Raw genomic sequence first — 14,430 nt, forward strand, 5'->3', positions numbered from 1 at the left:
GTACCATTGGAACAGGAATTTGGGGGCAGCAGGAGTCCCTCCCTACTGCAGCCGGGTAACATTTTGAAATAAACTAAGCAACACACATTGCCATAAAGTGGAGAATAAGACCATCACATCTAGAGTCTCAAACATACCTACCGGGATCCTTTAATATTCTGAGCCATGCAGAGTTTGAAATCGTAGCAAAAGAAGAGGGCATCCCTGGAAGTCTGCTGAGTGTTTCTCATTTTTTTTAGCCAAGTGGTTATCCATTTGGGATTTTTTATACCTAGTTTTAAAATAACAATAACAATGAGTCACTCTTCCGGCTTCAGCAAGAGGAATCCTCCAGCTTCCTACTGTGGTCAGCTCCCAGCAGATGTGTCTGGCTTCCAGGCAAGCGGCTGTCTCTTAATGACATCGGTGGGGTGAAGCCCATCTTAGTGTGACACTGACACCTTTGCTAGCCTGCCTGCTAGGCTCTGCCTCCACGCCAGGGCTAGAGGAACCTTTTCTCAGCCTAAGGGCCACATTCCCTTCCGGGGGCCACGTGCCAGGGTCCGAGGCAGACGTGGGCAGAGCAGTGGATGTAAATGTGGACCTTTGCATAGTAGACTATCAGGGTTTCCCAAACTTGGGTCCCCAGCTGTTTTCGGACTACAACTCCCATCATCCCTTGCTAGCAAGGGGCCTGCTTGGTAGTGGCACCCACCTTGTGGAATGCCCTCTCATTAGATGTCAAGGAAATAAACAGCTATCTGACTTTTAGTAGACATCTGAAGGCAGCCCTGTTTAGGGAAGTTTTTAATGTTTGATGTTTATTGTATTATTTTGTTGGGAGCCGCTCAGTGGCTGGGGAAACTAAGCCAGATGGGCAGGGTATAAATAATAAAAATATATATTACATTACAGGACCAGTGGTCAGGGATGGTGGGAAATGTAGTCCCAAAAACAGCTGGAGACCCAAGTCTGGGAAACCCTGGACTAGTACTCTCACACGGCCCTCTCTCCTCCATCAAGGCAAGGAAGAAGCAGAATCCGAGTTGAAGGACTCATCCCCAAACCAGGAAAAAAAACCCTGAAAGTGAGGGGTGTGGTTTGGGGACATAGGTATGGCCTAGGGCCTGCTGCTCCCCACTGCAGCAAGACCACCCAGATCAGGAGGTAAAAGAAAAGCAGAAATGAATATGGCCCAAAGGAGCTGTGGTAAGCTGGAGCTGGGCCTGTGTGTGTCCACCTGTGTCCACATTTTATTCTTAGTGGCTCCAGTGGATTCCACAACAAGCAGCAGGCCTGGCCCATCTCATCAAACACAAGAGATCTCTTTAGAGGTTGTTCAAAACCAGGATTCTCGCTCCCGCCCCAGCTTGGACTGAAACGCAGACAAGACCTGGTTCTGCGAGGCCATTTTATTCCCTGGATTCACGCCACGGTTGTAATGGGCTCAGTTGCAAAAATGCCCCATTAAAAATAAACAAAACAATATATTAACTTAGCCGTCCAAAGTTTGTACCCAGTTATATAGTGCGGGATGGGAGAGAAGCAGAGGTCTGCCCCACCCCTTGTATTTCAAGGCCTTAAAATTAAAACCAAAAACCCAGAACAATCATATATAATTAAATATTTTAAAGAGGCCGCTTTTTAGGTAACGCGGCCGAGGCACTAATAATTAATCCAGCAAACGCAACTCTGCCTAGAAAAATCTAGCAAGTAAGCTTCTTCGTGCACAGCAAGTTCCTATCCAGCTACGCCATTTTGGGATGCTTCCAAAGGACTGGGGATGGGGTGGAGGCTGGGACAGAGCTCAGCCTCTAGAGCAGCGTTTCCCAAACCCGGGTCTGCAGCTGTTTTTGGACTACAATTCCCACCATTCCTGACCACTGGTCCTGCTAGCTAGGGATGATGGAAGCTGTAGTCTGAAAACAGCTGCAAACCCAGGTTTGGGAAATGCATCTAGAGAGACACAGGAAGCCGCCTTATATTCCAAGTCAGACCCTTGGTCCCTCTCTAGCTCAGTACTGTCTACACTGACTGGCAGCTGTTCTCCATGGTCTCAGGAAGGGGCTGTTGCCTACCTGGGGATGCGCTGCTAGGGACTGATCCTGGGACCTCCTGCATTCAAGAGATGTGGGTCTTCATCTCCCAAAGAGAGAAAGAGAGCAGGTTTGGAGGGGCAGCCGTGGGGACTAAGCGAGGGAGGTGGCCGAGGGAAATCCTGCTACCCCAGCCCAAGAAGTCTCTTTCAGCTGGAAAATACAGTGCCTAGTTGAGGTGTGACACATTCCCCAGAAACAAACAGTGAGGTAGCCACAGGCATGGCCTCAGTTATGCCTCAAGCACCATGTACATGGAACAGAGCTGCAGCTTTTCTTTGAAATGGAAGGGGCTTCCTTGTCTCCTCTCGAGGAGACTCCCCTTCTGGCACAGCTGCAGGGTCAGATCAAGCGCTCCTGGGCAGCAATGCTGGGAGGTTTCTTCTAGGTTGGGGTGGGGAAACCTGGAGACACCCCCCAACGCTGCTCCCAGAGGCCAAAGGGCTAGTGGCCAAGGATGACAGCGGCTGGAGGGCTCTCCCCTCCCTTCTCCAGGAACCTGGTTGGCCACAATAGGAAGCCAGATGCTTACATCTAAATGACTGCAGCAGCTCCTCTGTCCCATAAGCCCCTTTTTCTGAGTGAGAAGAGGATGGCCTTTGGACTGGAAGCAGGCACTCCAGCCCATTCTTTTCTCCTGCTCCGGAGGATAGGACCTGAACCAATGGCTTCAAGTTACAAGAAAGGAGATTCTGACTAAATGCCAGGAAGAACTTCTTAATAGTTAAGAGCTGTTTGGCACCGGAACGGATTCCCTCAGGAGGTTGTGGACTCTCCTTCCTTGGAGGTTTTGAAGCAGAGGTTGGAGGGTCATGGATGCTTTAGCTGAGATTCCTGTATTGCAGGGGGTTGGACTGGATGACCCTCAGGGTTCCCTCTTAACTCTACGATTCTGTGGTTCTATGCCCTGGAGCAGAGGCGCATTGAGGGGACCACGACCAGTTCACCCACAATGGGTGCCAAGCTGAGGGGCTGCTGCAACAAGGACTTAGAACGGAAGGCAAGAGGCAGATTTTGGCGTTGCACGAGGCGCCGCTGAAATTTGAAAGCCCAATGTCCGCCACTGCCCAGAGGACTAAAAGGAACTGCCCTCTGTTCCTGAACTGGCCACACACACAAACCTCTTTTTCTCTCTCTGGAAAGATTGCTCTGTGACATCTTGGCGGTGATTGAATGCTAACCCCCCCCCCAAAGGTTAATTGTGAAGTGTAACGTGGTAGTGATCCTCAGGGGTCGTTTGATTATGATGGAGCCAGATGTAAACTGCCCGAAGCAAACGGCCCTCCTCTCGCTCCCGCCGGCGACAGACCCCCTCCATCGCCCCCCTGAACGTCTTTTGAGAAAGATGCAGGAGTCAGGTTCGCCAGCTGACACACAAGAGGGGGAAAGGCAAGTGTGGAGCAGAGACTTCAGATGGTGATGTGGAAGGAGTCCTGGAGCCACTGATCCCGGGAGTTCTGGGGCTGGAGCAGGCGGAGCCGCTGGCCCAGTGGGTTCTCCTTGTGCCCGTCGGGGCTCATCTGATCCACCTCGAAGTCCTCGTCCTCATCTGAGAAGCCGTTTTCAGCAGCCAGGCTGCCTTCCGAGTGCAGCGAGGAAGACATGTCCTGGAAGAGGCCCTTGTATTCCTGAATGGACTCGTACAGGGACCAGAGCTGGCAGAGCAGAGACATGTCCAGTTGCCGGAGCCCCACCTGAAACAAACAAAGAGCAGAGAGGCTCAGCTGGAGAATCAGCAACACTTCCCCGTAGTCCCAGCCGTTCAGCGCTTGTTACTTATTCCATGGGACGCATGTGGTGCTGTGGGTTAAACCACAGAGCCTAGGACTTGCTGATCAGAAGGTCGGCGGTTTGAATCCCCACGACGGGGTGAGCTCCCGTTGCTCAGTCCCTGCTCCTGCCAACCTAGCAGTTCAAAAGCACATCAAAATGCAAGTAGATAAATAGGTACCACTCCGGTAGGAAGGTAAATGGTGTTTCCATGCGCTGCGCTGGTTCGCCAGAAGCAGCTTAGTCATGCTGGCCACATGACCCGGAAGCTGTACTCCGGCTCCCTCAGCCAATAAAGCGAGATGAGCACCGCAACCCCAGAGTCGGTCACGACTGGACCTAATGGTCAGGGGTCCCTTTACCTTTACTTTACTTATTCCACACCATAGAAAGAGGCTGTGCCCATGTCTCACTGCCTCTGGCAAGGTGGGTCCCACAAGCTGGCTATGCCTTCCTTGCTGGATCAGGCCAAAACTCCATCTTGTCCTGTTCTCCCAGCAGCCAACTAAGTGGCCATATAGAGTCCTTAGGTAGCTTCTTTATTGGTAGGAGAAACTAACAGAGGCCAACCAGAGAATATTGAGAAGCAAAGCAGCTAGTAAGCATGATCTTTATTAAACAAAGTCCCCCTCTCCCCCCTCCCCCCCCAGGGTTGGAGGAGAGGAACCCAGAACATTGGTGTGTGAGCTCTTATATAGACTTTTGAAATTGTCTACCCTGTAGCTCAAGACCACCCCCCAAAACATCAGACATACATCACAGAAAGAGGTGGTCCCCAGCAGAAATTTGAGTGTGTTGCTTCTCTCCTGTCTGCCTGGATACCTGATAATGCCTTATCTGATTGCCTTTTCTGGATAGCCTGGCCATTCCTTTGAGATGGTAAATACTTTGTTCCTGAATCTCTTATGCCTATTGATAGTTTGCCCAGCTTAACAGACACTTGCCAGACTGTATTTGCAGGGAGGTGTAAGCCCCTACAGTCCAAAGACAATTGGAAAGCTTTTCCTATTTCCTTCCTCCTTGCAGAGAAATATTTGAGGTCAATTTGGGAGAGTCAAAATGGCTTCAGGATTGCTCTCCTGCACTATTTCAGACACGTGGTTTATATACTTATGTGCTTGCCTTGTACATTTATGAACATTTATTTGATATATATAAGACCTTAGAATTCCTATAACAGTACGTAATAAAGTGAGATGGTGGAGAAAGACAGTGCGACCAAAGCTCTGCGGCAGAGCTCATAATTTGGCACCTCCAGGTACATCTGGGAAAGAGCTCTGGCCCAAACCTTGGGACCCTACCCAGACCCTGAGATCATCCTTGGAGGCCCTTCTCTGTGTGCCCCCAATGTGAGGGGTCCGGACCAGGGTGGCAAGACTAGAACAGGTCATTTCTGCAGTGGTTCCCTGCAGAGGATTTTTGACTCAGTGGGTCTTTGGCCTGATGCAGCTGCTGCTGCAAGTGTCTCCTCATGCTCTTGTTTTGTTTAAGTGCAGAGGAGGAGGAGGAGGAGGACAAAAAGCCCTCAAAGTCACAAGGGCCGATTTGACATCAAGGGCCAGGAAGCTTAGACTTCTTTATCAGGCTGGCTCCCTTGCAAAGAAAAAGAGAGTAAGCTTTAAAAAAAAAGGTGCCAGAAGACAATTGCTGCAAACTGAAAATGGATTTCTAATACAGTGGTACCTTGGGTTAAGTACTTAATTCATTCCGGAGGTCCGTTCTTAACCTGAAACTGTAGCTAATGGGGCCTCCTGCTGCCGCCACGCCACCGGAGCACGATTTCTGTTCTCATCTTGAAGCAAAGTTCTTAACCCGAGGTAATATTTCTGGGTTAGCGGAGTCTGTAACCTGAAGCGTATGTAACCCGAGGTACCACTGTATGGGTTTCCCTGCGGGTGGAGTTGGTGCATTTTGAAAAGTCTGCTGTGTGTTTCTGCTGCTCCCTGCTGGAGGAGGAATGCACAGCACATGCTTTGAAGCCATGCCAAGTCACACTTCTCCTTGACTCCCATTCGTTACATTTAGCGGTTGCAGGCAACCAACCCAATTTATGTGGGGGCTGTGTTTAAGTGAAGCTGTGCATATTTGAAACATCACTGGAAAAGCCTGCGAAGAACCTCTCAACCTCTGCAAAACATTGAAAAACTCTTGAAAAAAACCCAGACTTCCTCCTAACTTCCTTGTTCAAACTCCAGGTCTCTGCAGGCCTCATGGGATGGTGCAAAGGCTCCTGAGATTGCACTTTGCAAAGGCATGTGGGATTGCTAGGTGCTGTTTCCATGCCTTTTTTTGCCCTTTTTGGGCTCTTCTAGGGACATTTTTGAAATTTTTATATTAACTTCTGGATTTGGTGCAATGTCCACATCATAGCTGTCAATGTTTTCCTTTTTTAAGGGAAATCCCCTTATTCTGAATAGGATTTCTCGCAAGAAAAGGGAAAAGTTGACAGCTATGGCCCACATGCACAATTGCTCATCCGTGGGGAGCTGCCTGTGCTATTAACAGTGGCGTAGCATGGGGGGTGCAGGGGGGCCCGGCCGCACCGGCCGCAACATCTGGGAGTTAGGGTGAGGGGGCGCAAATCCACAGGTTAGGGGGCGCAAATGACTTGCCTTGCCCCAGGTGCTGACAACCCACGCTACGCCACTGGTTATTAAGTGGACTGCAGTTCCAAGGGTGGTTTGCCGTCTTTGTTGGGTTTGTTTTCACAACCACCTTGTGGGGGAGAGGGCTCATTCTCTTCACACAAGGGAAAAGCTGAAGTTGCACCCAACTGTACAATGTAAAAAGAGCCATGATATGTCAGACACCAGCATGTCTGGCCCAGCCTCCTTTCATCACAGTGGCCACCCGGATGCCCCAGTGGGAAGTCTGCCAGCAGGACCTGAGGGCAAAAGCACCCTTCCCCACTTTCAATTCCTGACCACTGGCAGCCAGAGGCATACTGCCCCCAGCAGCAGACCAGTGTTAGAAATTAGTCAGGCGCCAGGTGCGTTTTGCAACTGTCCAATTGTGACCATGTGGAGATTTGTGGATGCCAGGTTGGCATCTGGGAAAAGCAAAACGTCACTTAAGAGAAGGATCTAAAATATTTTCCTTGAAGCTTGGATCTGGATAGTTTTCTTTCATGTTTTAATGTGCTGTAAACCGCTTCGAGATTTCTTCTTTAAAATATAAAGCAGTATAGAAATGATGATGATAATGATAATAATAATAATAATAATGTTATACGTCTTGTTATGTTTGCTTCATGATACGTTTTTTCAGGTTGCATCCTGCGGCGACCCGGAAGTACCGGAAAGTGTTACTTCCGGGTTTCGCCACTTGCGCATGCGCAGTCGCACAAAATGATGTCACGTGCATGCGTATGGGCAGAAGCGGTGAATCGCAACCCGCACGTGCTCAGACATGCAGATGAGGGGTGCATTCCTTTCAGGGTGCAAATGGGGCTCTGGAATGGATCCCGTTTGCAACCAGTGGTACCACTGTACAATAATAATAATAATAATAATAATAATAATAATAATAATAATAATATATCATTGGGGGGAAAGGCACCTAGACATTCTGCTATGGCAACCGTAACCTAGGTGCCGTTTAGCAATTAGCTTATATATCTGAGTTTCTAACACTGCAGAGGACATAGCCTTATCCTGCACAAATCCCACTTTCCCAGACTTCAGAGATGGGAGTACCTGATGCTTTCCAATGCCCAGGAGCCCCTTCAGCCAGCATGACCAATGGTCAGGAATGATGGGAGCTGTAGACCACAGGGTCCTCACGCGCGCTCTAGCCACTGTACCATGCTCTCTCTTGAATTACTATCCTTTCAGTTTTGATTCACTTACTTTTAAAACTGTCATTACAAAATGGGTCTCAAGGCAAAACACTAACAACAACTGTAGGAAATAACCTTATGTTTTATTCTAGCCTATTTAGAATTCATTAACATGGAATGCCATTGGACACCACTGAGTATTGCATTAATGTAGACTTTGGCTTATATCAGATGATCTTCACAGCCTGACATTTGATTGAGTGCAGGTAACTACTTCTAATTTCCTGGGCACTGACTGCAAACAAAGATGTCATGTAAGTAGCAAGTTTGTCCTGATCTGACGGCAGATAACAAACACTCTAAAGATGCATAAATCCAGAGTGACTGTTTCAAGGAGGCAAAATACTCTGATCCTAGTTGTATTTTACAGGTGATTATGTACTATGCATGGTGCTGTTTTACTGAGCCCAGTCGATGTATGCAGGCTGATCCAAAATAATTTCAGCATATTTACCATCCGGCTAAACTGATAATTCAGGGTGGGGGGGAATGATTATACTTTTCTCCAATGTTTTAAAGACAAACAGACCATTGGCATACAGAAAATACTTAGGTCCAAATGGTTATCAAGAAAAAAGTGTGGTGTCATAGTTAGAGAGTAGGAACAGGGGAAAGTAAAGTTAAAATCATAGAATCGCAGGATTGGAGGGAGGCCTTGTGCAACCTCCAGGAGGCTGATGCAGGAAAATGAGAAGCAGATCACCCCAAATCTGTGCCTGTGCATGTCAAGCTGACTGGGTGACCTTGGGCCAGCCACTCTCTCTCAACCTACCCTGCCCTACAGGGTTGTTGTAAGAATAAAAGGGAGCAGAAACCATGGCTGGATCTAGACACATCAAAGAAGTGTTTCAGTTAAACCACGTTGCAAACTTTGTATGAGAAATCGTGTTGGCAAAAAACGGAACTCCACAGCGCCATCTGGTGTCACAGTGTTAGAATGCCTTAGCAACACATATAAAACGCCTTTTCTTTGCCAATGTAGCTGAGTCCCATGTGTATTTAGAGGAGAGATGGGATGGAAATGGAAATTTAAAGCACGTGCACACCGGATCAGGGCTGTGCGCACACCACAGAGCAGTAAGAAAAGACGAATCTGGCTTCCTCAAGTCCAGAAAGTGGTAACACAGCTTTACAATAATGTACCTTAGGGTTGAGCTACCTAGCAAGGAAGGTGGCTCAGCCAGGTGATCAGTGCCTTACCTTGAGAGAGGGGGTGGTCCCCAACTTGTCTAAAGGAGGTGGTGGCGAAGACCACCCCCTTCAGAAACCCTCCCTGGGTTTGGAAAACCTAAGCAAGGAACTCCATGTCAGGCTAAGGTGACTGTTCTGTTAGAAGAAGCATTTTTTGGCTTGCCAGACCAAACAATTCTCCTCTCCCGCCTTGTGGTCTTGCAGGGATTCTCTCAACCCCCTATCTCCCTGAGCCAATTCCGGGGGCTGTGGGGGAAGGGGGAAGCCCCACTGTGCAACAGAAGTCCTTGGGGAGGGCCTCCAATGAGTTGACTCCCACCCTAAATAATTATTAGCTGGTCCCCAATGCCCCCTTCTTGGGCAAGATTATTGCATGAAACCAATTTTCTAGAGCCATTTCAATCGGGGTTTAGGCTTGGAGAGTTTCAATCAGCCCCATACAGTGGGGAGTGCTGCAGGGCTTGATCTTATCCCCCATGCCGCTTAACATCTACATGAAACGGCCAGCGTTTTGGAGTGTGTTGTCAGCAATATGCTGATGAAATACAGCTCCATTTCGCCTTTAGACGTGGAGGCATGGCAGCAGATGTGCTAGCTAGACAGATGCCTGACCTCTGTAACGGACTGAATGAAAGCCAATAAACTAAAACTTAATCCAGAGGGGCTGTTAGCTGATGGTTTCCTAGACCGGATGGGTGAGGTTTGGCCTGATGGGGTCACACACCTCTAAAGGAGCAGGCGTGTTGAATGGGGGTACTTCTGGGTCTACCAGCGTCACTTGAGCTGATGTCTTTCGGCAGCTTCAGCCAATGGCCCAGCTTATATTTTTTTCTCTACTTGGACAGGGATAGCCTAACTTCTGTTGTCTGGTAAACCTCTAGGTTAGATCCCATTACGCCTACATGGGAATGCCTTCGAAGAGAGTTCCAAAATGGTAGCTGGTTCAGCATTCAGCAACCAGATTGTGGACAGACGGCTTTCTTGATACAACTGCATTGACTGGCAACTAGCTTCTCAGCTCAATCCTGAGTACTGGTATGACCTATAAAGTTCAGGACCCCAGTGCCCCAAGGGCTGCCTCTCCGCACATGAACCATCCTAGGCCCTGCATTCATCATCTATGCGCTCCCCTCCAAGGCACAGCATTACAAAAACAGGCCTTCTCAGTGATGGCTCCCCATTTGTGGAATGCTCTCCCTAGTGAGGCATGCCAGGCACCATCACTGTGCATTTTAAGGCATCAGGTTATACCATCCTTATTTCACCCAGGCTTTTGGCCCTTACTTTTGGAAGTATGTTTGGGACCTGTGTGGGGTTTTTTTACTCATCATTTTAGTGGAGTGGACTCTTGCATTTTAGCTTTGCTTTACTCTTGATCTTATGTGTTTATTTTGGTACCTCGCTTTGAGTCACTTTTGTGAAAAAGAATATGCGTAACACTGCACTCATCATTGCCCTTTGTTATTTATTCAGGTTCTGCTGGGGAACAAAATTAAACAGTGCCCTGCCTCTTGCGACCAGCTAGAAACCTTATTCAGTGCCTTTCTGGATTCCTGCAGACACAGTCATATCCTTGCAGTCAATTGAGGACTAAAAACCTGCAGAATTTCGTAGCCCAATACCACAATCTATGCAGGTGGCTTGACAGGACCTGAGTAATGCACATTCTGGTGGAACCCAAAACTTGAATGGCCCAAGACAATTTGTTGCCCAAGGCAGAATAGTAAATTACCCCCTCCAATGACAAGGGACACAGCATCCAAGGCTGGCCCAGTTATGTTGGCACCTGAGCTCGAAAATCCCACAGGTGCGTCTCCCTGCGGGCACATACACAAGAGTAATAATACATCAGATAACTTAACAACTTCCTCCTCTTTCATGGCATCCCAAATCGGCCTGCTCCCTCTGCCCCATAACAGGTCTGCCTGAGGGTCCCGACTTACCATCTCCTTGCGCAGCACCGCCAGGGCCGAGTCGAGGTTGGCGGGCTTGCTCCGGAGCAGCAGCTTCTCCGAGGCGGCCTGGGACTTGCTCAGGTCGTCCTGGATGCGCGTCTTCTTGCTGTAAACTTTCTCGATCTCGCGCCACGAGCCTCCGCTGGAGTTGAGGATCCCGCTGAGCCCCTTGGGCAGCGGGGGGAGACCCTCGATGGCGCACACGTTCCCCGCCAGGCTGTCCTGGGAGGACTGCAGGCAAGTCATGGCGAAGGAGAGGAATATGTTTGGGGGGTGGGGGAGGAGAGGAGAGAGAGAAAGCGGGGGGGGGGGGGACACGAAATCAGCCCCCACCCGCGCCCGAGGATGGAGAGAAGAGGCCGGAGGCCGAGAGGGAGCGCCGACCGGACGGCAGAGCTAGCCAGCCCCCAGCCATATACGGAGGTGAACAGAGATGGCGGGTGGGGGCGACGCTTCAAAAAGGAGAGGTTCGGGAGTCAGGGCCTACCGGTCTCCACGCCGATTTGGCTGCGGCGAAAAAGGCACTCTGGCTATGCTCAGAGGCCCCCTCGAGACTGCTGGCTTAGGGACCTATGCAGGCTGGGAAACAGGCCCGCGCTGTCCTTCTCTCTCTCCGGCCGGCTAGCTTACCGAGGCCGGCTCGGAGGCGACCCAGCCGGCTCCCCGCATCCCGCGGCCCTGCCCCGGCTGCTCCGGACACCAGACAGCGGTGCCCTCCCGGCCGCCCCGCTTGGCGCAGGAGAAGTGCCCCGGCCGCGAAGAGAGCAGCTCCGCCCGGCGACCGTCTCCGCCTTTGTTCGCGGCAGCGGCGGCGGCCACACCCGCAGCGCCCCTGCCTGCCTGCCTCCCCGCTTGCTTGCCGTGGCGGCGCGGCGCGCACAAGGACGCCGCTTAAAGGGGCGGCCGCCGCAGCGGGAGGCAAAAGGACGCCGGGCCTCCTTCGCCGCTTGAGCCCGTTTTCAGGGCCGGGAAGGAGCTCTCGGACGTGGAGCACGTGCAGAAGTCGACGCCCTTCCCACTGACGGGGAGAGCGCAGGTGCCGCGTCTCCAGGTTGGAAAAGGGGCTTGTTGAGCGCGGCAAGGGACTGCAGGGGTGCCTGCGCTGACGCAGGGCTCCGTTTCCTGGGAAGGAAGGTCAGCGGAGACCGTGGTTTCTTTAGAGTATATACCTAGGATGCCAGCTTGAATAAAATATGGGGGGGGGGGGAGGTAAGCCCCGCCCCATCGATCACAAGACGCGGCACACGCACACCATTTGAAATACTTTCTGGGAAGGGGGGCGAAGGGACCTCTGCCCCTAGGAGTTGGTTCCTATGCTATTTCAGACCCTCCAAATCCCAGATTTACAGGAATTGTCCCAGTTTCTGATTGGATCCCGGAATGTCCTGCTTTTCCTTAAGACGTCCCTATTTTCATCGGATGGTATGGAGTTATGCGACTCCGGAACCAAGGAGATAAGTAATTATACAACCTTTAGAAGACAAGCTATATAGGGAAGTCTGACCTGGTATAAGCAGCTTCTTATATTCCTAAGAAGTCACTGAGGATGCACAGAGTACCCTAAACCCTCAGGCTGCTTCCAGCATCGCTAAACGCATAGTTCTCTCTGCCTCTGTGTGGCGCCAGAGCTCTGATCTTCAAACGCCATCCCTGCAGGTATATCACCCTTCTAAATATTGTCCTTGCCTTTCATGGAGGAAATAGCAACCCATCTCCCCTGAGCAAATAATTTGCTTTATCCAGAATGGTCAGTTCAGAATTTCCCACCTGTTAATCATATTCACTATGTGCCATCTGTGACAGGCTACTTTGCCTAGCCAGTGGTAGAACCCACCCTGCTTTGGGCAATGGCTAATGAGCTAAAAACCAAACCATGTTCCTTTTCTCCAGCACTGCTTTACTGGAGTCTGAGACCTAGTGAGAAATCCGCCAGAGGTTACCATATTCCAGTCTTTGTTGTGTCCTTCCAAACGACAAGCTAATATTTTTACCATTGTGCTTCACACATCCTGACTATGTAGAATGCTAAGCCTGCCGATTTTGATATGCTTAGGCGTGCCTAACTCTGCATAGGAAAAACGTAGTTTGTTTTTTATTGGTGGGGAGAGAAGCTTGGCACCTTTCCGCTATCAGACTGCAGCTCTGGAAGACTGCCACTGACTGATCGTTTCTCAGTGCATCCTTTCTCTTTCAAATGACACCCAACTTCCCAACAGGAATCTTGATAGGGCAGGCTACAGTTGCCTGCTTGCGGTAACATTCTCTACTGGATTTGTTTACTTCCAGTGCAGAACAACAAGGTATTACGCCAGACTGGGGCTTAGTGTTGCGTAACTAGGGAGGACCATATTTTGGTAGCAGAACACATGTTTGCATGGAGGTCACAGGCTCCGTCTCTGGCATCTCAAGAGAGAAAGAATCAGGACAGTCACAGGAAATGCTGCTAGGAAGTAGCTCATAGTCAACATAGGCCAGGCTGGTGCCCTCTAACTGTTTCTGGCCACACACCGGGGCAGCTTTAAAATAGGATTGGCCAATTTCAAGCACAAGACCATCAGTGGCTACTAGCCACAACAGTTATGCTTTACCTCCATTGTCAGAGGCCATACACCTTGAATGCCAGTTTCTGGGAATCACGTATGGGGAAAGTGCTGTTGTACGAGGGTTCTGCTTGCAGGTTTTTCATAGGCATCCAGTTGGGACACTGTCAGAACAGAGGGCTGAATTAGATGGGCCTCTAGCCTGCTCCATCAGGGCTCTTGGGTACACAAGGCAGCTTCTTCTCTTCCTATTGCATTTGTCTGTTGTCATGAAGCATAAAAACAGATGCATTCCAAATTCAGCCCCAGACTCATAATGCAAATGCAGAGAAACCTTGGTTGAATACTGTTTCACATTAGGAAACCCGTATCACTTTCCCAAGGGCTACATTATGCCAGCAACTATCTTTGGAGCAGGCAAGAACCCAGAATTCTCACAGCAAGATGTACCGTATGTTCGTGTTTCTCTGCTGTGTATAAGGATCCAACTCTGCCGGTAGAACTAGAACATGCTATCTTCAACCCCCTCATAAAACCAACCAGACAGGGAAGATGCCAGATTTCTCCTGACTTTCTGCAGCTTCCATAAGCATAGATGATTTGGTAGCCAGAGTTCTAAACCTTGGCTGCTTCTGGCATGATCTCCCATCCTAGAATTTTGTACCCTTGCAAATATATTGCATGCTCCTCCCAAAGGGGCCTGGCCTTCAGCTTGAGAGCTATTGGTTGAATTGATCATTCATGAAGGAGAAAGCAAGGCCTATCAGAATCCACATGGATTTAGGGATGAGGAAACAGCAACATATGGAGAGTCACAAGTCCCATTATCCTGACCACATTGTCTTGCCTAATAGCAGTTGCTGAACAACACCTGAGAGGCCATGGGTGTCCTATCTCTGCTCTACATTAATGTTTGAATAGCTTGTGACTGCCCCCCTCCCCTAAGTTAAACCCTTGACAACCCTAATTTTAGAGTATCATGCAGGCAACAAGACCAGGACATTTACTGAGTGGGCCCAAAGTTCTGCAGGATGGTTCTATGCACCTTTGTCAGAGGGGAA

At 49.8% G+C, this 14,430-nt stretch overlaps 1 protein-coding gene across 1 annotated transcript; it reads right to left on the reverse strand.

The window, feature by feature from the left end:
• Positions 1–1,376: 1,376 nt before the first annotated feature.
• On the reverse strand, positions 1,377–11,942 carry FAM89B (family with sequence similarity 89 member B). Its single transcript, XM_081892686.1, has 2 exons — positions 10,818–11,942; positions 1,377–3,769 (listed from the first exon to the last, which is right to left on the reverse strand). Exons 1-2 carry the CDS (start codon positions 11,073–11,075, stop codon positions 3,485–3,487), a joined length of 543 nt encoding a protein of 180 aa, XP_081748812.1. The 5' UTR covers positions 11,076–11,942; the 3' UTR covers positions 1,377–3,484.
• Between the last annotated feature and the right edge of the window lie 2,488 nt (positions 11,943–14,430).

The sequence above is a fragment of the Podarcis melisellensis genome (assembly GCF_964234715.1).
Source record: "Podarcis melisellensis genome assembly, chromosome: 16".
Lineage (NCBI taxonomy): Eukaryota > Metazoa > Chordata > Lepidosauria > Squamata > Lacertidae > Podarcis > Podarcis melisellensis.

Excerpts from the sequence above, each read along its gene's own strand:
- FAM89B (XM_081892686.1), bottom strand. The coding sequence starts at position 11,075 with ATGACTTGCCTGCAGTCCTCCCAGGACAGCCTGGCGGGGAACGTGTGC. Across the intron at positions 3,770-10,817 it reads CGGTGCTGCGCAAGGAGATG|GTGGGGCTCCGGCAACTGGA; the intron begins GTAAGTCGGGAC and ends TGTTTGTTTCAG.